Source organism: Sturnira hondurensis, unplaced genomic scaffold, assembly GCF_014824575.4.
Source record: "Sturnira hondurensis isolate 20B ecotype Veracruz unplaced genomic scaffold, ASM1482457v3 Scaffold0014745, whole genome shotgun sequence".
Lineage (NCBI taxonomy): Eukaryota > Metazoa > Chordata > Mammalia > Chiroptera > Phyllostomidae > Sturnira > Sturnira hondurensis.
Genome location: NW_028087376.1, coordinates 3,625,763 through 3,649,260, shown reverse-complemented (window position 1 = coordinate 3,649,260; position 23,498 = coordinate 3,625,763). Strand labels below are relative to the sequence as shown.

The 23,498-nt window shown below is 43.7% G+C and overlaps 1 protein-coding gene across 10 annotated transcripts; it reads left to right on the top strand.

The window, feature by feature from the left end:
• The first annotated feature begins 2,276 nt into the window (after window positions 1-2,276).
• Window positions 2,277-20,996, top strand: ZNF821 (zinc finger protein 821). Of its 10 annotated transcripts, none has more exons than XM_037063721.1 (9): window positions 2,277-2,728; window positions 4,079-4,141; window positions 5,260-5,930; window positions 6,601-6,717; window positions 14,368-14,493; window positions 17,026-17,171; window positions 17,823-17,927; window positions 19,110-19,276; window positions 20,049-20,996. In XM_037063721.1, the coding sequence occupies exons 4-9, from the start codon at window positions 6,678-6,680 to the stop codon at window positions 20,701-20,703; spliced, it is 1,239 nt and encodes a 412-aa protein (XP_036919616.1). In that variant the 5' UTR covers window positions 2,277-2,728; window positions 4,079-4,141; window positions 5,260-5,930; window positions 6,601-6,677; the 3' UTR covers window positions 20,704-20,996. The 10 variants fall into 10 exon arrangements, with proteins under 10 accessions (XP_036919616.1, XP_036919619.1, XP_036919621.1 ...); XM_037063723.1 differs by lacking the exon at window positions 2,277-2,728 and adding an exon at window positions 3,124-3,403 and having other exon boundaries at window positions 5,781-5,930; XM_037063718.1 differs by lacking the exon at window positions 2,277-2,728 and adding an exon at window positions 3,124-3,403 and having other exon boundaries at window positions 5,260-5,347.
• Window positions 20,997-23,498: the final 2,502 nt, after the last annotated feature.

Sequence of the window (23,498 nt, the reverse complement as noted above, 5' to 3'; positions counted from 1 at the left end):
CAGAAAATAGATTATTTTAGTGGATGCCAGGGGTTGGGGAAAGAAAGAATTGGGGCATGATTGATAATGGATGTGGGGTTTCTTTTTGGGGTGATGAAAACATTTTAAAATTAGGTGCTGGTGATGTTGAACAACCTTGTGAATATATTAAAAGCCACTTTCAAAGGATGAATTTCTAGTGCACTGTTGGTGGGATTGCAGACTGAGGCAGCCACTGTGGAAAAATAGTATGGAATTTCCTCAAAAAAATTAAAAATGGAGCTGCCTTTTGAACCAGTGATTCCACTGCTGGGAATGTACCCTAAGAATCTCAAAACATCAATTCAAAATAACTTATACATCCCTATGTTCATAGCAGTGCCATTTATGATAGCCAAAAATTGGAAACGGCCCAAGTGCCCATCAGTAGATGAGTGGATTAAAAAACGGTGGTACATTTACACAATGGAATATCATGCAATAGAAAAAAAAGAAGGAATTCCCACCTTTTGTGACAGCATGGATGGAACCAATGACTATTATGCTGAGTGAAATAAGCCAGTCAATGAAAGACAAATAAATACCATATAACCTCACCAATGAACAATAAAAGGAATCTAATGAACAAAATAATGAGTAAAATAGAACTAGAGGCATAGAATCATGAAATAAACGGACATTGAGAAGAGGGGACAGGGAACATAGGGACTTTGAAAGAGGATGAAGGGATTAGTCAAAAAATATGTATGAAGGACCCATGGACATGGACAATGGTGTGGGGATTTACTATGGAAGTTGGGGGAGAACTGGGCAGAGGGGGTTGAAAGGGAAAATTTGGACAACTGTAGCAACATAAACAATAATTTAAAAGTGAATTTCATGGTATATGAATTATATTTCAAATATTTTTTAAGATTGCTTTTATTTATTTATTTATTTTTAGAGAAAGGAAGAGAAGGGGAAAGAGAGGGAGAGAAACATCAATGTGTGGTTGCCTCTTGTGCACCCCCTACTGAGGACCTGGCCTGCAACCAGGCATGTGCCCTGACTGGGAATTGAACCAGTGACCCTTTGGTTTGCAGGCCCATGCTCAATCCACTGAGCTACACCAGCCAGGGCTATCTTAAATAAATTTTTAAATGAAGTTCTTTAAATTATCCTACAAATACTATTATAATGTAAAGCCCTAAGAAGGTCATTGTAGGAGCCAATAAATATAAAATGGATCAGGAAAATATTTAAAGGGAAAGTTAATATAGTTGAAGTGGAAAAAATAATAGTATAACCATATGAGTGGATTGGGAATGTAGAAATAAAAAGTGAACCTGAAAAAATCCATGATTAATGAAAACAGTCAAGTTTAAATAAGAGCAGAGGAAAAAATAAATTAATTCCTTATTTTATAATTTTCCTTTATTGTATTATAATCCTGAATCACAACACCCCAGAGGCATTCTTATGGCACAGGAAGATTATAAAAATAGTATTACTATGATCCCATTTTATTTGCAACTGAAGGAAATGCCCAGCCTTATACAGTAACTTAATGATGAAGCCAAGAAATTTCATTGGAGCCTTTCTTCTAATGCTTTACCTGCTGGCTGCTTTCATGTTGAAAATATCAACTAAGTCAGCTTTAAAAGTGACATCATAAAGCCGTATTTGTATTCCTCAGTCTAAACTCACCAAGAATTACTGTTAAATATAAGAGCCAATTTTTTTTCCAGCTTGCATTCTTATACAAAGCTGTCTAAATTTTTCTGGTTGGATGAGAATATTCCATTTTTGGCTCCCTAGGAATTAAAATTTTAAATGAAATCAAAATGCTTCCTTAATCAAAGTTAAACAATCATAATATAACTCCTACCTAAATAACCAAGCCACAATGAATGAATGAATGAATGAATGAACTTTTTACGACAGAATGTGAAGGACCAAGATCCTCTAATACAGCCATTGTCTAACATTAAACACAAGACAGACAATGATATCATCTCATTGGAGATTTATGGGAAGGACATTTTGCAAGAGCACTTTATGCAGATACCAGGACTTGTTGCTTATAAGCAAGGGTCAGCATTCTCATTAGCTCTGCCTTTGTGAGGTCAAAAATCATAAGAAATATTTGCATAATGCTTTTCATATATTCATTTTACTGAACCCAACTACTCATGAGAGTAGAGACAAGTAGGAACTCTTACATTATTATCCATTTTACATCTCAGGAAGCAGACGTTCAGAATAGGGAAGTGACTTGTCCAAAGCCACCAGGCTCATCAGTGACAGAGCTGAGTGGGACTCAAGCCTGGGTCTTCTAATACCAGGTTCTAACTTCTTCCCACTGCATTCCCTACTTCTCCAAGTAAGCTATGTCGGAGGAAGGCTCAGGCATTCCACAAGAAGAAGGAATGAGAAGTAAAGGAAAGTACTTAAGAACTAGAAAGGGACGATGATAGGGACAGGAGGTGTGTTATTAGGAAGGAAATCTAACCACTCTCAATCGTCCCATATGTCCCTTAGGTGGTAACAGTGCCACAAGTTACTCTGCTGGAAATTAATCCTTTGCCCGTAGTACAGCTACTGTTACAGAGAATCACATTGGAGACTTAAAAGTCTAAAAGAAAAATTTAAAGATTTTTCTCATCCGAGGTGCTGACAGCTGAACCTAGCCCATCCCACAAAGGCCCTTGGGAGCGGAAGAAACAGTGAAATGTGGGGGAATCAAGGGAAGACGGCTTCGGTTGAGGGGGTGAATAAGGTTGGGCTAAGGAGATGGGGAGCCTGTGGTGGAGCTGTGGTTGGGGGATGTGGGTTTTGTGGCTAAACTTGAAGGTGGGGTAGGAAACCAGGATCTGGGCTGACTGTCACGGTGGAGTTTACAGGTCCAGGAGGGGTTAGGGGAGCAGAGGAGTTTGTAAGGCTAGAGAAAGACCGAGGAGGGTGCGAGGCTGGGTGGTCTGTGGGGCTGGAGGATGCAGCAGAGGCCCCTCTCGAACGTCTGGGATTGGATGCTCCGTTAAGTCCTGCCTCCCGAGACCCCCCCTCAAGCCCCGCCCACAACACCGGGCGTGCGCTGGGGAGCGGGGAGAGGGACGGGGTTGGAGAAGGAGGGAGGGGGAGAGGAGAGGCTCATGCACGCGCCTCACTCGCTGCGGTGCGCGAGCAGCGCGTTCCCGCCGCCCGCGTCGCCATCTTTTCCCCCTCCGTCTGTCTGTCTGCTGTGGGCTTTGTCCGACTGCAGTGCCGCCCCTCAGCTCACCGCCATCGGCTCGGCCCGCAGCTTTACTTCGTCTGTTGGGGCCCAGTACCGGAGAGCCCCGGCCTGGCCGGCCCAAGCTGCAGCCTGGGGCCCATTGTCCCGCAGTCAGTCTGTCCGGAGGCGGGGCCCAGGGACCCGGAGCGCCGCGGAGCGCGGAGGCGCCCGGTAAAAACACCCCCGACTGCCCTATGGGGCCAGGCCGAGGATGCAGGGGCTCTTCAAGCCCCACCCTGGGTTACTGGCTGTGGGTCTTTTGTCTGTCCGTGTCTGGGGAGGGGGCTGGTGACTCGCTCTGGCCTGGGGGGCAGCCCAGGCTCTGACCCACCCCTGCCCGGTTTCTGAGATGGGGTTGGACCCAGCTTGCTCTCCGCCAGCCCTCCTCTTTCTCCCCTTTGGCTCGGGAGGGGTGTCCCGCAGCCGCCCTCCCCGCATGGGCCCAGGTCCGGCTTGGCGGAGAACAGCCGGGCCGCCCCGGCGTCTGACAGGCTGGGGAGGAGGGGGGAGGGGGAGGATGGGCGTGGGAGTGCAAACCCGGGAGTGCAGACCCGAGAGTGCAGACCCGGGTATCAGCCCCGTGCAGCCGCCTTTCAGTGAGGCTTCTAAATATAGATTTTGGAGGAGGCTGTGCTGTCTGAGGGTATATTTGAGCCGCCTCGTAAGATCACTGGCTTACTGGCTTTCGCCTGATAATTCCTGGGCATCTACCTGGCTTGTGCTTGAAGAAGCCAAAGGGACCATCTTGACTGATTATACCCATGCTCCAGACGAAACAGAAGTAGGGACGGGGAGAACAGTGAGGCGACTACTTGACCAGCTTTCTTGTCCGCTCCTTTTTGGCAGATACCGATCACTGGGATTCAGGCGAGTTTACTTTCCTCCGTGGGAATCGCACCAGAGCTGGAGGTGGGAGTGCACTCTCTTTTCTTAAGGCTTAGATTTCACTCGTTTTTTCTTTGCTGAAGTCTGTGGTGTGTCCTGGAAGCTGCAACCTAACACTTGTGGGAGAGCAGGAGCAGTGTGAAGGGGAAAGTTGCCCCCCTCCACCAAGGACTCCACCTCTTTCTAAAGACAGACAAAGCTGCCTTCCTTTTCAAAGAGTTGAATCTCACCGTTTACCTGTCCTCCTGTCCTGGTTTTCTTCGAGATGGTGATGTTCAGGCAGCTATCCATTTACATTTTTGTGTTGGTTTTAGGTTCGGGCTTGGGAACTGAGGCAGTGTTAAAATGTATGAGTGACATTTAGGGCAGCGTGTCTATGAATTTTATTAGCTTTTAATAAAAAGCAGTTGTCTAACCCCTGAGATCTTGTGTGTGGTCAAGAATGTGCTTTCAATGCTATTTATTTATTTTCAAGAATCCTCTGCCCTACAGGCTTTCTCCCTCAGGGAGGGAGAGAGTATTTGCAGAATTTTCCCTTAATCCCTCAGGTGTAAGGTTCCAGTGGGTACCATCTGGCCAGTTCCCCATTTGGCCACTAGGAGGATTGTGAGATGCAGTGGACATTGCCAATTTAAATATGCAGATGCCCATCTGTTTCTGACTTGTAGCTTTAATAATGAACTGTTGTCTTACCGAGATGATCTGAATAGAGCCTGCCTCAAATTATTCTGCCTTCCTTCAGAAGAATCTCTATTACCTTTATCTCACAGTTCCTCTAATCCTCATGGAGAGGAAATTTAAAGATTAGTTAAGATTTCATATTTTCTTTATGCAATGGAGAGATGTAGCTCTGCAAATTCTAGAAAAATGAAAGATAACCTGCATTTTATTCAGTTTTCCGCTTTGCAATTCCACAGACTTACAGGAAAAGTGTATGTTACTCAAAGTGTAATAGGCATTCACTACTTCCATTAATAAAGTAACAACATGGTTAGAAAAAATGATCTACACAAAACTCAAAATAGAGAACACATATCATTAGCATGAGCACTAAGCCTTCTAAAAAGTTAAAATTGATTTTTATGTGTGTTTGGAGTTTATTTTAATTAAAGGTCTGAAAAAGAACTGTGTTTGATATGCAGATATGATAGAAGACTGCCTGAAAGCTGCTTCCTTTGCCACTTCCTGTGGAGGCCTGTCTTTGCCATTTGCGGTTTCTTTCTTCTTTTGGTAAGGGGAGGCAGGATCTGATTACAGGTCTGAGGTCCTTTCTAGCTACATAGAGGAATTAGTTGGCATAACAGGAGGTGAGTCTTCACTAAATGGATGGAGTGCAAAGTATAGCTAGTAGTAGCCTCCCATAATGCTTCTTCAAGGCATAAGGCAATGAATTACAATTTTATATTTGCTCATTCAGCATAAATAGAATTTGAGAAGGCAGGAACTGAAAGAAAAGGGGTGACCAGATCCATATTCTTGTCTTTGGTAGGAAAAACAATCTATCTCTCTTTAATCTGTGTCTGTTTATTAATTTTATCTTTCGAAGAAAATTTCACAGCTTCCAATACTAATTCATTTCAGACTCGCTAACAACACTTACTGCTGGGAAAGTCATAACTAACCAGACACTTTAGACTTACGTATCTGCTCACTCCTATTTCAGGGGAGCAGGTGCATGTCTCCGCAGCACTTCTCATCTGGGGAGCTTTTCTGTTTCTCCCACTGATCTCTTTGCTACACAGAGGCTGGACTGAGAGGGAGCACTGAAGTTACTAACTTTGACCACTGCTCTAGAGCATGCGAGCAGGGCCAGGTTGGTGTTCCCCACTGGGGTGCAGAATTAGTGCTCAGGAATGTGGGTGGCACCTGGCTCTTCCTGTGAGGGATCCTCTTCAACATTGGAAGTCTGATTTGCTTTAGTGCCCTGTCATCCATGGTGCCCAGCACTGTGCCTGCCTCACTAGGGAGGGGCTCTCTTTCCTGTGGTGTTTGTCTCAGTGATGTGATGCCATTGTTACCTCCTGGCGAGATAACTTTGTGAAAAACACCGGGAGTCTCCCATTGGTGTGTATTGCAGGGCTTGACTTCCAGTGGGCATGTGAGCTGCTCCCTCTTTAGCCTTTTTTTGCTTCCGTTTACAATCAGGGGGCTTATTCCTTTGAGCTCGCAGTACTACTAATGTTTGCCTGAGTTTTTTCTTCCTTTTCTATCCTGTGATCACAATCACTGAGCAATATTCTGGATTCCACAGACAGATTTAGAGTGGAATTCTGTAAATCCTTTGAAGGAGTCCCCTCTTAAACTTCTTGGGACCTTGATGTTGTACTATAGATGTATTCATTTGTTTCTTTCTTTAATTAGTTCAATTATTAAAGACTGGTGAGTTTTATATTGTTAAGAACTATTTTTTTTAATATTTTAAAGTAATTTTGTATACTATCTGGGCAAAATGACATGTGCTAACAATATCCTTTTTGTTATAGGTCAGCACCCTGCAAGGAGATAGTAAGATATCCAGTTGTGAAACTGGGAAAGGCCAGAGCTCTTGGATTAGGGAAACATGTCCCGTCGGAAACAGACAAATCCAAATAAAGTTCACTGTGAGTATTGGGACTTTTCTTCTGGAATCTGGGAACATTGAGGGTTGGAATGGAAGAGTAATCCGAATTTTAGGTTAGAGGCTCGCACTAATTTGTGAAGAAAAAAGTGTTAGGTATTGAACATGATAGATTTAAAGTGTGTTTGGTTGCTGGAGAAGGTGTTAGAAACTGTCTTGGGAGTAGATGCATTTGATTCATCCTTAGTATTTGTATTAACAAACATTTATAGGATATCTGCTCTGTGAAAAGACTTGTGCTAGTTGCCTGGGCTGTAAAATAACATAAGGATGTATAAGACTATAAATGTAGTAACAGATGAAGTGTGTATCTGTGTGATATATATTCACACACACAATATAACATATATATCACAGCGTGTGCTAAGTGCCAAACAGTGATGCTGCAGACTGTTTGTGCTACAGAAGTTGAGAGGAGGGGGAGAACTTCGTAGACTGAGGTAGTAAGGGAATGCTTGATGGCAAGAGACCCTGGACCATGAACTTGAACTGGGTCTTAAAAGGTAGAAAGTGAATTTTTGAAAAAAGAAGGCAGAGGTAAAATCAGATAAGGAAAAAGATATGAGTAAAGATACAAGTGGGGAGACATGTGATATGTTTAGGGGACAAGGAGACTTTGGATGAAGCATTTGTCCAGAAGTTGAAGGATATGAGGTTGGAGATATTTAACCTATATTGTAGAGGCCTAAAGGCCAGGCCAAGCTCAAACTTCCTCTGTAGACTGTAAGGAGCTCCTGACAGTTTTTAAGCAGGGAGAGTGGAATGACTTTAGAAGGCAGTATTTGGGGATGGATCACGTTAGGGAGAGACTGGTAACAGAAAGACCAGGTAGGCACTATTGCCTTGCATTATTTCTCAATGGTTTTGGATGTATGTCTTATTTTGGTAATTGGATTATAAACTTCCAGGAGGGCAGAAACCATGTCTCATGTATATTTCCTGCTATCCCTCTCAACCTCTAGTACTGTTCATAGTGGGTATTTCAGTATCTTAAAGTACCCTGTAAAATTAATATTAATATATCTATGTAGATTTGAGATAATGAGTTTCCTGTGACCTGGGGAGATGAGCTTCCTCCCCCAAGTGTTTATAAAAGAGCTATTTATGAATAGCTCCTTATGATGAAGGATTGACCAAATAAAGTATAGCAACATTTAAAGAGAATTCAGTGGTATAACATTTGAAAGATTTTTTAAAAGGGAAAAAAAACCCCTACATTTGAGATTAGACAGAGTTAAGAGAAGAGGATCAAAATTTCTTTAAAAACATACGTGTGCCAGACCTTGTGTGCCTTATCTTATTAGGTGATTTCAAGAGTAGGAGAGAAAACAGTAGAAGCTGAAGAATTAAGAGGACTTCAACATCTTACAGATATAATGAAATTATGGTAGCAAATCTCTGTATGTCCTGAAAAAATTTATAAGACAGGACAAGTTGAATGCTCCTAGGAATGTATTCTAGGTGGGTATGGAAGGCTGCTTAATACAAAGGTGCGTGGTTTAAGAAGGCTTTAGAAATTGCTGCTAAACAGTAAAACTTAGTGGGGCTGAATATGAGGGTTGATAAGAAAGAAAATGAAGTGTTCTAGCATAGGTAGTCCGACACAGTGGCTTATGAGGATTGTCTTCTCTCTGGTTGAAAGTGTGTATTGATTGATAAAAGACACAGATATGACCCCTAAGAAGGCAGGGCAGGAAAGGTGCTCTTCATAGAGGTATGTTGGGTTCATGAATAAGGCAGTCATAGGAGTTGAGCATTTACCTATACAGACCTTCTGTCCAGAGAGACTGGTTAGATTTGAGGAAAGGAGGTAGGTGGGTGATGGGATTGTGGTCAGGCCAGGGGGTTGTGTGGTCTGTGCCTGTGTCCACATAGCATATATCATGTTTTGCTGTGTATAACATGCACCCACATTTTAGTACTAATTTCCATGTATAATGCACATCCTTGTTTTTCCCTCAAAAATTTAGGCAAAAAAGTGCGCATTATACACAGCATAATACAGGTATCCACCAGCTGCATCTCCTCCCACTATATTCAGTCAAACCAGGTTGAGCTGGTGTTAGAGTCAGACAAACAGTTGGACAACCAGGCTATGGAGGAGAGAATGTCACACATCCACAGCTGCAGAAAAGCAGTTTCCAGAGCGAGGGAACATTATATTGTAGTGGAGTGGGTGGGACTTTGTGGCCTCTGTGGGAGTGACATGAAGAGGGCTGTGAACAGAAATGTTCAGCCACAGCTAGAAAGCAGGCCCAAGGGAGGGGCTGTTTTCATCACCACATCTGGGCAGAGAACTGTGAGGGCTTCTTAGGTGCTATAGTGGGCTTGACAAAGAACAGGCAGTGGGATTTGCTGATCTCTGAGGACCTTCTGTTTATTTACTATTTGGGGACTGAAGCTGATCCTATCTTTTAAAAAAAAAGTATTTATTTATTTTTAAAGATTTTATTTATTTATTTTTAGAGGGGAAGGAGAGAGGGAGAGAAACATCAATGTATGGTTGCCTTTTGTGCATCCCCTGCTGGTAGTTAGCCTGCAAGGAACCGGCTTGCAACCCAGGCATGTGCCCTGACTGGGAATCGAACCGAGATCGTCTGGTTCGCAGGCCCGTGCTCAATCCACTGAGCTACGCCAGCCAGGGCTTAAAAAAAAAGTATTTATTTTTAGAGAGATGGGAAGGGAGGGAGAAAGAAGAGAAAAATCTTAGTGTGTGAGATGCATTCATCCGTTGACTCTTGCAAGCCCCCAACTGGGGACCTGGTCCGCAACCCAGGCATGTGCCCTGGCTGGGAATGGAACCGGGGACCTTTCGGTTCACAGGCTAGTGCTCAATTCACTGAGCCACACCAGTCAGGGTCCTACCTGTTTTGAAAGTACATCTTCTCATTGCCCATGACAATAATGGTAAGTAGAAATTGGTAATTTCAGTCTTCTGACCACTTGCATATCCTATCCCCTTGCAGTGAAAATGAACCAATCAAATATATTGAATTTAATGCTCCTCATCTATTTAAAGTAAATAGAATGGACTCAAGGTCTGGGAGGCAGGAAAGTCTACAGAAGCTCTGCTTCAATATCAAAGCCAGTCAGCACTGGAGCCGAGTAATGGCTGAGCTCCATTTGATCTGCCTTCTGGGAAGAAGAAGATTATGTGGCCTAAAGCTCAAAGCCCATCTAAAAGAATATATTAAGATCCCACTGCTGTAGGGAGGTAGCATTCATCCGATCCACTTCAGAGGTCAGAGGGCAGGTGGCTCCGACATTTACTTGGCCTTCATCAGGACTGACTCTGTATCTCAGAAATATCCAGGCAGATTCTTGTGTTTTACCCAGTTCATTGATAGACTTGTTGAGAGTTTTTGCAAGAAAATCCTAGAATTGTTAGTCACAGATGGGATAATGGGCTGAAATCTGTTAGACCCTCCCTCCATTCTTTCTCATCTCACCCTTCTGAGTGTAAGTGCTTATCAGCTGTTTCTAGAGAGCCTTGAAAATGAGAGCCTTGAACACTCTCATTTGGTGTGTTTATACCAAGCAAACCACTAAGGAAAGGAAAACTTTTTCTTAAGAGTTTCTGTTTCCAGATAGCATGTACATATTAAAAACTTTCAATTAAAATTAAAAGCTTTTTGGCTTTTACAGAGAAGGGAAAAAAGCCTTTGTAGTCCCTTCTCTTCTAAAAAGTACAACTTGTTTTATCTTCATCCATTCTGTGAGCTTCCCTGTGAGGTAAATGGTTATGTTCCCAACATGTGATGGCACTGGGGGTCCAGAGATTGTCAGCTCGAAATGGAATCCTCTCTCCCAATACTAGTTTATTTTTTCTGAGTTTCACATCTGCTCTGTTGGAATATGTTTCGCTGCTATACTTAATTTCATTCAGCTGAAATTGCATTTTTGAGGCAGGCAAAATAGGCTTACAGTTGTGAGTATGTGAAATAGTTTATTCTTGTGTTATTATTTATTAAGTACTGTATTATTTTCAATACAGATAACTGTAAACCTACTTTTGGCCACCCCTATATTTAACTGTACCAAGGACTCAGGAAAGAGAATTTTAAAATCTTTGTCTTTCCGGTAACTTTCATTTCAGGCTTCTCTTCTGTTCTGCAAACTCGCTTGCATGGCCTTGTTTTCATCTGGTCTGAAAAGCCTTAGCCAATCAAACCATATCTTGATTTCATACTAAAGAAAGGAGAGATGACACCTTGCTTTTTTACTGTGGGAGCTTAGATGACTCCTTTTCAACTATTAATAGACAAATACCTGTGTTAGAGAAGATGGTTGCCCTACATCAATATCTAGAGTTAGAGGATTTTTTTTAACCTACTCCAACAGTCTCAAGATAGAAGAAAATAATAATTCTATGTTGCACAAACACGCAATTGTATAACACTTCTTTAATCTCTAGTATCTCTATGAATCATATTATACTTAATTATGACATACTTTTAGCAAGTATCACCATCTGCTTGTGAAAGGATAATTCTGGACAGCCAGATTTTAGGGATTAGGTAAATAATGACTACCAGGAAATCACATCTTTTCCTGTGAGTTCTGCCAAAATCATGTGGGTTTTTTTTCTTGATTTTTATATAGTTTGCTCTAGTTGATGTTTAAAATAGGAGTGGCCCCAAGGAATAAAGTTTACCTTAGCCTTTTTTCTCAAGTCAGGAACAGAATAAAATATATAATCACAGTTGTTCTCCCCGAACTGCCAACAAGGAATGATATAATCAATTTATCCCAGCTGTCCTAGATGAGATTGCCTGGGTGGGCAAAAAGTCCTGGATAGGGAAGTCACATGGAACAGACTCATCTCTGTTCTGTGAAGGCCTAAATATTTAAACAAAACATTTAGACAAAAATAAAATTTAAGTTCCATTTGATAGAGACCAAACTGAATTACTAGCTGATATTGAAAGGTACATATACTTTTAGATACCCTTTTACTAATCCAGTGGGTGATTCCTTAATAAGAAGGAATGGGAAAGTATACAAGGTCTGTCTGGAAAAATATCCAACCATTGTTAATATAACGATAACGATTTACGTGGAATTGATGTAACCTAGAGAGTGGACTGGAATGTGCGTGTGTGAACAATGACAACCGCATTGCACTAGTCAGTGGGGGCCATTGAGTGAGCATGTGCACTGTGTGGCCATTGCATTCAAAATGACTGAGCGAGTAGAGCAACTAATCTGCATCAAATTTTGTTTTAAGCTTGAACATTCCTCTGTGAAAACTATTCAGATGATTCAGGAAACCGCAGTTATAGGCAGTTGGTGATTGGCAGCTTCATCACAACAACATGCCCACTCATGCCTCATGTCTCATGCAGAGTTTTTTGGTGAAACATCAAACCACCCAGGTCATTCAGCCCCTACAGTCCAGATTTGGTGCCCTGTGACTTCTGGCTTTTCCCAAAACTAAAATTGCCTTTGAAAGGGAAGAGATTTCAGACCCATCAGTGGGATTCAGGAAAATATGATGGGGCAGGTGATGGTAGTTGGGAGAACTGTGTGAGGTCCCAACGTGCCTACTTTGAAGGGAACTAAGGCATCATTGTCCTGTGTACAATGTTTCATGTATCTTGCATCTTCAGTATATATCTATATTTCATATATTATAGGTGGGTACTTTCTGGGCAGACCTCATATATTCTAAATATGCTATAAACCTAGCTGGTTTCTGGCCAGGTTTCTTTAGAGTTGAGCAGCATCAGTGATGAGAATGATCTTCCCCTTGATTATTATTTACAAGCTAATACGTAACTTGTTCCATAGTGCCTTGTATGCCTATAGTCACCAGGTCTGAAAACACACATCTACCCAGAAGAATTCAGTAACCATTCCGTTGGCATGGCCATGTGGTTACAGTGGGACCAAAATGGAGAAGTTAAATATTTTACTTCTGCAAAAAAAGAAGAGAAGACACAGTAACACAGAATTCATATTTTGCTTTCTCTAGCAGTAATTCGTATCAAGCATGTCATCTTGGATATTATGAAAATGAACTTTAAGCAGCTTATTTTTCCATTCCTTCCGGGCTGTGTGGTTGCAGTACATTTGGACTCTAACCCAGGCATGGTACTACCACATGGTATCAGAACCATCAAAGTGATGGCTCCTTCTGTCATATATGGGCCCTAAGAACGTTATTTTGGCACTTGAGTTGTGTTTATCAGTTTCTCGTGACCCGAAGGGAGCAGTAACACTAAGACTGGAGTCGCTCTTGCACAGAGACAGCATAACCACTGATAATCTGCCTGGCCACCTGCTTACATCTCTACTAGAAAGCAGTTCAAGAATATGGGTATTAGAGTTGGGTAGACCTCTGGGTTTGAAGACTTACTTCCACCATAGACCTTAGTTTCCCCCTAAGTAAAATGAGGCTAGTAATACCTACCAAATACAATTTTACAGGGAGTTAAGGTAAGGTAACAAGTATAAAGCACTTAACATAGTGTCTGGAGCTAGGAAGTGCCAAATACTATTATTAGTGTTCAACACTTTGCATATAGTTAACATTCAGTGAATACTTGCTGAATGAGTGCCTAAGCAATCACTTGAAGCCTAATTCACTTCAGTTCTTTCAGTGCCTAAGGACTAGTAGTACAGACCAACTGGCCTGTTCATTTCTCCTACATCATTGTCTCCTGCCTTGGAACCTGAGCCTGTTTACTTCCCTTTCTCTCCTCAGTAAGAAAGTGCTGTTGGTCTGTTGCCAAACATTTCACTAGGGCTTTTTATTATTCTCTCATAGCGGCTGGAGAATGGGGACTGTAGTTTCCACTCTGACTGAGATAATGGAAACCTCAAGAAACCCAATTCTCTTTTCTCCTTATGCCTGGCCTCTTGGAAATAAAAGAGCACTTAAATGTTAACTCTTTAGTAACCACACAGATCCCAGGCAGAGTTCATTTTAAAAAAACACACATTGGGTCATTGGATTGAGGACACTAATGGCATGTTTCAGGAAGTTTGTCCCTCATCAGAAATTGGTTCATAGAATACCTGTCCTCCTTTTAATCCATTCTTCAACTAGTTGTAGATTTGTTTATGGCTAATTCTGATAGACTTTAGAAAGGGAGTCAAGGAAGAACTTGCAGAACATGCCTTAGAAGGAGAGCGGATGAAAGATGGGATTAGATACTGCTGTCTAGATGGATTACTTGAAGCACTTCTTTAATAATCCGAGGTAGACACTGACTCGGGGCATAATGGAAGTAGGATAAGATGCACAGATTGTGCCCAGATTTGTTGTCCTGCCTTTATCTCTCCCTTTGCTTCTTGCTACTGTCTCCCCAATTCTGAAGGAAGGTTGTAAATGGAATTGAGATTCTGAAGCTAAATTTGTAAAGTAGCAATTGATCACCTTTTGAAAGTGAGTCAAGATTAGGAGGATTTAAGGGAAGCAAATGATGCTTTCTGGAGCATCTGGCTTACTGCCTGGGAAGAGTAGCTGCACCCAGAAACAGTTCTAGGCAACAAGCACCTTGGAGATGAATGACTCCACCACAGGGTACCTGCCTGTCTCCTGCCTTTGAATGGTCTGACTTTCCAACCAGCTTGCCTGGGGATGTGCTGCCCAGCTGGTGGCCTGACTATTTTTCCTTGTGACCACCAGGGGAACAAGTATTTGCTGGGCTAGAAGAGCAAGCCCGCCAGGCGATGATGAAAACTGATTTTCCTGGAGACCTTGGCAGTCAGCGACAAGCTATCCAACAACTAAGAGATCAGGACTCCAGTAGCAGTGAGTTCTGCACCTTCTGGTAATGACTCAGGGCAATGGGAGAAGAATTATCACAGTGTGTGTGCTCTGGGGATTGTGCATGGGGTTGGGAGGAAGACATGAAGAAGGAAACTTGTGGATCCTCAGTGTTCCCAAAGGTGTGCTAAGGTGAATTGGCATACGCTTACCCAGGGAGAGAACAGGCTTGGTGTGTGGTGTTGCTTTTCACTCCTGGACTGCTGTACTTGGCGCAGTGCCATACACAGGTAGGCTTGTGACGATGGTGATAGACAGGGGCACAGGAGAGATCTGTGCCCAAGCAGCCCCTGGGTTAGGTCAAATGAAAAGTTTTAAAAATCTCTGTCTCCTTGGATAGATTTATTCATAATTAATAAAATATAAGAATGGCATTAGTGAAACTTTTGCTTGAGGGCCTAGTTTTAATGTTATTCAAGAGACATTGCATACTAATGAGATCATGCATCATATAAAATGTTAACGCCAAGTCTTCTCTTCCCACACCGAGTCCTAAGGAGATCCCTGTGGTTAAGAGATGGAAAAGACAGTGGCTGGTAGCTGGTTGAGCCTTGTGGACTGCCTGTTCCATGACCTGCCTGAATAAATACACTTTGGGATATGTTCGTTTCTGTGATGATTTCTATATTTTCCTAATCTCATCCAATGCTGGTTATTATGCGTGTCAAATCAGAGACATTTCAAATTTTTCTTCACATTTGGGGCTGTGGAAGAACGAAGAGGGGGAGAGTTCTGCAACCTTCTAGGAGCTGCAGTTTCCACTCAAACCAATAATTTAGAAAAAAAAAAGCCCCACAACTTAGCAATTAATTACTCAGGTAGAGAAAAATGAACCCAGATATTTTTGCAAAACCTGTGAGAGCCACCAGTTTGAGTAACAGGTGGGAATGGCAATGTGTATAAAAGTCTAACTGGTTTCCATTCTGGAGCAGATGCACGACTCCTCTGGATAGAATACTTATTCTTTTTTAAATCTTTCTTGTAGAGACATGTATTTGGATTTTTGATAAATTACAAAAATATGTTGGATACAATGTTGTCTTAGACTAAGTTTACAAGTATTCCAGATAAGCTGGTGAGAAAATATGGTATGATTTAACCTGTGCCAATCCTTCATTACTGAGGAGGATTCACACTGAGGTGGGCTGGGGGATGAGGCTCACATACCATACCAAATCCAGCCCACCAGCCACGTGGGGGATCGAACAGAGATATGCTACTGACAGATGATTTAGTTAGCCTTCCTTAGGAAGAACAGGAATATAACCAGTTTTGCCCAGATACGGATGCATTTAGAAATTGTGCAAGGGAGAGAAGAGAGAAGGCAAGAAACACTGCTAGGTAGGAAAGCCGAGTCCTACTTCTGATGCAGGAGCTGGTGAAACTTTAGCCTGTGTTTCTCTCTTGCTCACAGTCAGACCCAGGCTCCAGGATGCAGGTGGGGTTGGGAAGGGGCTGGAGTCTGGCGGCTTCCCTAGGCCTGGCTTCCTCTTGTGGTCTTCAAGGTACTAGCACATCTTTTTTTCCTTTCAGACAGCACTCCCTTTGTTATTGTTATTATTCTTTTTTTTAGAAAATTTTTCCCTTTTTATAAGAAATTGTGTAGAAAACCAGCTCCCAATAAACCTTGAAGTTCCCCTAGCCACAGACATCCCCTAGCAGACATCAGACATCTCCTGTCCCCTAAACAAAAACACTCAATTCTTACTTTAGCCACAATCAATTATATTTCATTCTAAAGTAAAGAATAACCTGTTCCCTCTACTTAATGCAGCCAGTCATCCATCAGATAATCCAAAGAACCAACAGAAACAATAGATTTATTTGGCCTAGAATGCTGAGTTACCAGCAGAGTAATAAGAACACAGTGAGTTGAATACTGCTACAAACTGCCTGAGGTTGTTTGCTACACTAATTTTTCCACCAGCCCTTTCCCTATAAAGTGACATCACTTTAACCTAATTTACTACTGTCTCCCATATTGATTAGAAGAAAGAAAAACTTGTTGGCGTTTCTTTAAGTGTGCCTTGGAGTTTGTTGGGAGAGGATAGACCAGTGGGACTCAGAATAGAACAGTTTATGTGCTATCATGGAGAAATTGTGCAGGGGGGTTTGGAGTAAAATAAGTTAAATCAGTGAGAAGTGTTGGTAGATCGGAGGTGGTGTGTCGTGGGAATGAGCATGGTGTGAGGTCCATGGGAGGTGTGATTTGAAGTATGAGATATTTGGGGACCATGTGTAAGAAGTTACTATTTTTATGATGATGCACAGGGCCCAATAACCATTTTCCAGTGCAATTTGCCTCAGATTTTCTCTGTAGTGTGTGTGTGACATTATAAAAAACACCTGTAGCTGGCTTCCGATTAACATGATTTGAACCCAACTAGACACTGATTCAAACTATGTTATGGAAGATCTGAAAATGTTTTTTATTATAGCTGCAAACTCCAGGGTGGGAAGCAACCTAAGCTGTATTCGTGCAAAAATCAGAACAAGTGACCAGTTTGTGTGTTCCAGGTGACAGTGAAGGTGATGAAGAGGAGACCACACAAGATGAAGTCTCTTCCCACACATCGGAGGAAGATGGAGGGGTGGTCAAAGTGGAAAAAGAGTTAGAAAATGCAGAGCAGCCTCTTGGTGGGAACGAAGTGGTAGAGCATGAGGCAAGTGACCCCCTTACTCGTCTACTCGGCCCAGACGCCTCCCAGCCATGTAGAACATTCTCGCCTCTGACAGTCTCCTGGGCCTTCACTGTGGAGCCTCTCGTCCTTCAAAGCGCCAGTTATGCAAACCTCAGACACACAATTCTTAACGCGCCCAGGTTTCCTTTTCCACCTACATGTCACTACATCCATGTATAGCTCTCCTTTCTAAAGCTCCCCACTTCTTTCCAGACAGAATATCCACCTTTGCAAAACCATTAGCTGACTTTCTGAGGCGTGCGCTCGGGTATGCTTGCCAATTGAAGTCGAAGTGTTACCTCACTAAATTGCTTCCTGAAGATTCCTGCAAGAAGCATGGCAGGAGGGAACCTAATCCTCTCTCTACAGAGTTTAGTTTGTGTGGGAAATAGCGAATCTCTCTCTGGGGCAGTCCTATGCCCTCATGGCAGGAAGCCATGGATAAAATGAAGATGGGTGCAAATTTAATTCCCTTCCCTCCATTAGTTTTTACTTTGGTCCACGTGGAAACCTAAGAATACTGCGTGATAACAGGTTGTGTTTTTTATAGCAGGGTACCCTGTAAAAAGAAGGAGAGGCAAGGGAAGAGACTGGTCAACAGTCTTCATGAATTTCCTACTTACTGAATTGCAGGTCACAGAGAATTTGAATTCGGACCCTTTACTTGGACTCTGCCAGTGTCCCCTCTGCCAGCTAGACTGTGGGAGTCGGGAGCAGCTGATTGCTCATGTATACCAGGTATGACGTGGAGAGCCACGTGCTCTGGAACTCAAGTGGCAGCAGCTGGTTTAGCTCCCAAAGGAACTTTGGTGGTTGCTGTCATCATTAAAACTCCAGTCCAGTCCTTAGAGCATTTTGGAGAATAAGTGGAATATTTGGGTAAATATTTTCTGGGATTCCTAGACAGACATACTATGAAAATTAGCTACTATTTTTTAAAAATTACTTAATGCATATTTTAAATAGTGGAATAGAAACTGACATCTATGAATAATGAGAGCTTTGTTTTAAAATTTTTATTTATTTATTTTTTTAGACAGAGGGGAAGGAAAGAAGAAAGAGAGGAAGAGAAACATCAATGTGTGGTTGCCTCTTGTGTGTCCGTCTCCTACTGGGGACCTGGCCTGTAACCCAGGCATTTGCCCAGACTGGGAACTGAACCTACAACCCTTTGGTTCTCAGGCCGGCACTCAGTCCACTGAGTCACACCAGCCAGGGCAAAGGCTTTGTTTTAAAGAAGAAAAAATGAGTTAACGTAAATGCTTCTGAAATACTGGAGAAAGTTAGTGTAAATTAGGGGATCAGGATAAGATAGACTTTTGTGTTCTTTTTCCCCTGATCCAGTCACAGAACCTCTGTGCCTTGTGAAGCTGTATTGAGAAGACATCAGCACTCATAGCAGCCTGAGTTATAGCGAAAAGATAGATAGCTTATGAGGAGCTGCATTTCTTCAAAAGACTGTTTTTAAAAGATTGAAGGAAAGGCGGGCACTTAAATACCTTTTGGATACCAGTCTCCCCAGTTAGCTTCTAGACTGGCCCTCCTTGCTCACTTCCCATGGACTGGTCGCTGCACAGTGTGAGGCAGGCAGTCAGAGAGAAATTATCCCGAGCATGTACGTCTTACGGGCCTGAAGATGGCTCTGGAGCTCCATTGTTCATCAGTTTGGCCACATGGCCCAGAATGTATCAGAAGTCAGACTAGTGAAATGTGAGCAATGGTCTGAATGGCCGGGCCCTTCAGAAAGCCCATTAACACGAGAGACTTTTATTTTCCCAGGTGCTAAACAGGGAAAATAGTTGCAAGTCCCTTGTTTTCTGAGACTGAGGAAAGGGGTTATGTCCCAGAAAGTAGTTCCTGCATGGGTGTAGATTGTCTTGGGGATGGCGTGAGGTGACAGATTAAAGCTCTGTTTTACAGCATACTGCAGCAGTTGTGAGCGCCAAGAGCTATATGTGTCCTGTCTGTGGCCGGGCCCTGAGCTCCCCCGGGTCATTGGGTCGCCACCTCTTAATCCACTCGGAGGACCAGCGGTCTAACTGTGCTGTGTGTGGAGCCCGTTTCACCAGCCATGCCACGTTTAACAGGTTAGCCGGGTGCCTGACCCTCTGGTGTCGGGAACAAATTACTGGGGGTGGGTCTGCTTTCCCAAGTCAAAGTAAAGGCTAGAGATTGGTAATGCAAAGGCAACTGATTCTTGACTCTTTGGAAATACAAATAATGAGGCAAATAAAGCCCATTCCATTAGCTATCCCCAGAGGAAAACTAATTCCCGTTTCTTTTCCCCATCAGAATAATATTTTCATCTAGAAAGAGATGTAGGGAAGTCCAAGAATATTCATGATAAGCATGGAGAAAGAAGTTACAGGGCTGAGAGGGCCCTAATGTTGAGGACGTAGCCTCTGCTGTCTCAGGAAGACTGGAACGCTGTGATTGTGGCCTAGTCTGGTTTGCTAGTGTACGGTGCAGAGTTGCCCAGGGCAGGAGGCATCTGGGCCAGTAAATTGCACATCCTGAAGGCAGGACTACCCCCTTCCATAGCGTGACTGCCCTGCACAGCTCTGACCAAACACCACCATTCTGGCTTGAATGAAAAGGGCTCCTTGTAAGAGCTCGTCTGGTTTCTAGTGGCTTGCTGTGGCAGTTGGTTCGGTCTCTAACTCCAGGTGGGCTTTCAAACTTGCCGCACACCCTAGCTCAAAGAAGAGCAGGGGTAGAGAAAAAGAAGAGGTCTCCTAAGCACTCAAACTGACCACTAGTGGTGAACTTGGAGCAACTGGCCTAGTAGAACAAGAGTAAGTCAGAACACTGAGCCTTGCTAGAAGGTGACACTAACCATCTGAAATTTTTGCTTTCTAGCGAGAAACTTCCTGAAGTACTTAATATGGAATCCCTACCCCCAGCCCACAGTGAGGGCCCCTCCAGTGCTGAAGGGAAGGACATTGCCTTTAGTCCTCCAGTGTATCCTGCTGGAATTCTGCTTGTGTGCAACAACTGCGCTGCCTACCGTAAGCTACTGGAAGCCCAGACCCCCAGCGTGCGCAAGTGGGCTCTTCGTCGACAAAATGAGCCTTTGGAAGTACGCCTGCAGCGGCTGGAACGAGAGCGCACAGCCAAGAAGAGCCGGCGCGACAATGAGACCCCCGAGGAGCGGGAGGTAAGGCGCATGAGGGACCGTGAGGCCAAGCGCCTACAGCGCATGCAGGAGACAGATGAGCAGCGGGCACGCCGGCTGCAGCGGGATCGGGAGGCCATGAGGCTGAAGCGGGCCAATGAAACCCCGGAGAAGCGGCAGGCCCGGCTCATCCGGGAGCGCGAGGCCAAGAGGCTCAAGAGGCGGCTGGAGAAAATGGACATGATGTTGCGAGCTCAGTTCGGCCAGGACCCTTCTGCCATGGCAGCCTTAGCAGCTGAAATGAACTTCTTCCAGCTACCTGTGAGTGGGGTGGAATTGGACAGCCAGCTCCTGGGCAAGATGGCCTTTGAGGAGCAGAACAGCAGCTCTCTGCACTGAGTCACAAACACCCTCCTGTCTGCCCTCCCGCTCACTCAAGCCGGATCAGTGCTGCAGCCACCCACAGGGCCGTGTCTTTCCTGCCAGAGGAAGGCCCAGGTTTGTTGCAGGTGGACCTGTGCACCCCCTTGCATGTCGGAGCAGGATGATGGGGTCAGGAGGGACCCAGCTCAAGGCTGGACCAGGGTGCAGGCACTCCAGAGAACTGGACTCCTCAGCCCACTGCTGCAGGGCATGTTGTAGGACTGTGGGGCCCCAAGGTGGCCCACGCAAATAAATTAATTTTATCATTAGTGACCCTTTCCTGCTTTTCTCTCAATTTCATTCTAGCAAACGAAGGGATCTGGGAGAGACCCGGGTGGAAGTTTTCAGGCAGTGACTTCTAGTGGTTGTCTTTTTCAGAGGGAGGGCGCCCTCAACTTAAACTCTCCAAGCAAAGATTCCTAGGTGTCTGGGTTTTTACAAGTTGATGAGACCCAAGGGCTATTAAAACCTAGCTTACATTTTCCAAACTCAGTAGATGCCTTTCCTCAGAACTGGCATTTAAAAAAATATATATGTTATTGATTATGCTATTACAGTTATCCCATTTCCCCCCCCTTCACTCCCCTTCACCCTGCACACCCCCTCCCACCCGCATTCCCCCGATTTAGTTCATGTTCATGGGTCAAACATTTAAGTTCTTTAGCTTCTATATTTCCAATACTATTCTTACCCTCCCCCTATTTTGTACCTACCATCTATGCTACTTACTCTCTGTACCTTTTCTTCCTCTCTCCCCCTTCCATTCCCCTGTTGCTAACCCTCCATGTGATCTCCATTTCTGTGGTTCTCTTCCTGTTCTAGTTTGCTTAGTTTTTGTTTTAGGTGTGGTTGTTAATAATTGTGAGTTTGCTGTCCTTTCACTGTTCATATTTTCATCTTCTTTTTCTTATATAAGTCCCTTTAACATTTCATATAATTAGGGCTTGGTGATGATGAACTCCTTGAACTTGCCTTTATCTGAGAAGCACTTTATCTGCCCTTCCATTCTAAATGAAAGCTTTGCTGGATAGAGCAATCTTGGCTGTAGGTCCTTGCCTTTCATGACTCTGAATACTACTTTCCAGCCCCTTCTTGCCTGCAAGGTCTTTTTTGAGGAATCAGCTGACAGTCTGATGGGAACTCCTTTGTAGGTAATTCTCTCCTTTTGTCTTGCTGCTTTTAAGATTCTCTCCTTCTCTCTAATCTTGGCTAAGGTAATTATGATGCGCTTTGGTGTGTGCTTCCTTGGGTCCAACTTCTTTGGGACTCTCTGAGCTTCCTGGATTTCCTGGAAGTCTATTTACTTTGCCGGATTGGGGAAGTTCTCCTTTATTATTTGTTCAAATGAGTTTTCCACTTGTTGCTGTTCCTCTTCCCCTTCTGGTACCCCTATAATTTGGATGTTGGAATGTTTAAAGATGTCCTGGAGGTTCCTAAGCCTCTCCTCATTTTTTTTGAATTCTTGCTTCTTCATTCTTTTCTGATTGGATGTTTCTTTCTTCCTTCTGGTCCATTCCATTGATTTGAGACACAGTTTCTTTCCCATCAGTATTTTTTTTCTTTATTTCCCTGTACATTTTCCTTTATTTCACTTAGCATAGCCTTCATTTTTTCATCTAATTTGCAAGCAAATTCAACCAGTTCTGTGAGCATCCTGATTACCAGTGTTTTGAATTCTACATCTGATAGGTTAGCTATCTCTTCATCACTTAGTTGTATTTTTCTGGAGCTTTGATTTATTGTTTGGGCCATTTTTTTTGTCTTGATGCACCTGTGAGGGGCGGAGCCTTAGGTGTTCACCAGGGCAGGGCAACCTAGTTGTGTTGTGATGCTGTACGTAGGGGAGGGGTCAGAGAGGGAACAATGGCTTTTGCTGCGCTCCCTGCCAGATTTCAGTCACTTCCTCGCTTCCCCCAAGCAAACCAGGCCCTTCTGGTGCTGATTCCTGTGTGGGTGAGTTTGTGTATGTTCTAGGACCCTGTGGATCTCTCCAATGAATTCTCCTGTGAGGCTGGGAGTCTCTCCTGGCACCTCAACCCCCACAGGTATATATATGTCCTAACGTAGTCAATTTTATTCTCCTTAAACCACAAAATAGTGTCTGGTTGTACAAACATCCCTAGTTACAGTCTTGCCAAGAGGTCCCAGCTGGGATGCGGTGAGGGAGGCAGTTAGTCAGTAGCCAGAACTCCTGAGGGGTCACTTTAAAACGCTAACACTCAGGTTAAAAGACTTGGTGCTGGAGCCCCACAGGTATTTTCCATCGGTGTTTTGAGGCTTTATTCCCCAAGCTGGGACCCTGGGTTGCATGGTCTGTCCCGCTCCCCGGTTTCACCTGGTTTATCTGCACACCAATGTGGGACCACCTGGTCTGCCAGCCGCCTTGTGCACTGCGTGCCTCCACAATCTGCTGCCTCGCTGGGTCTGTGTGCTGCCACCTTGCGCCTCTGGGACCTGCCAGCCGCCACTTTGCCTTGACCCCTCTCTGCTCAGCTGCCCAACTTCACCCCTCCTACAGGTTTGGATGAATGTGTGTACTTTAACTCCTTGGTTGTTGGACTTCCATACAGTTCAATTTTCTGTCACTACTGGTTGTTTTTTTGTTTCTAAATTGTTGTTGTCCTTATTTTGGTTGTGCAAGGAGGTACAGTGTGTCTACCTACGCCTCCATCTTGGCTGGAAGTCTAACTGGCATCTTTTTTTAAGTTGTTTCATACTACTTTATTTAGGAGGGGACTCCATTTTCACTCAGTAGACTTTATGCATTTCTC

Excerpts from the sequence above, each read along its gene's own strand:
- ZNF821 (XM_037063726.1), top strand. The coding sequence starts at position 6,678 with ATGTCCCGTCGGAAACAGACAAATCCAAATAAAGTTCACT. Across the intron at positions 6,718-14,367 it reads AAATCCAAATAAAGTTCACT|GGGAACAAGTATTTGCTGGG; the intron begins GTGAGTATTGGG and ends TGTGACCACCAG. Across the intron at positions 14,494-17,025 it reads AGATCAGGACTCCAGTAGCA|GTGACAGTGAAGGTGATGAA; the intron begins GTGAGTTCTGCA and ends TGTGTGTTCCAG.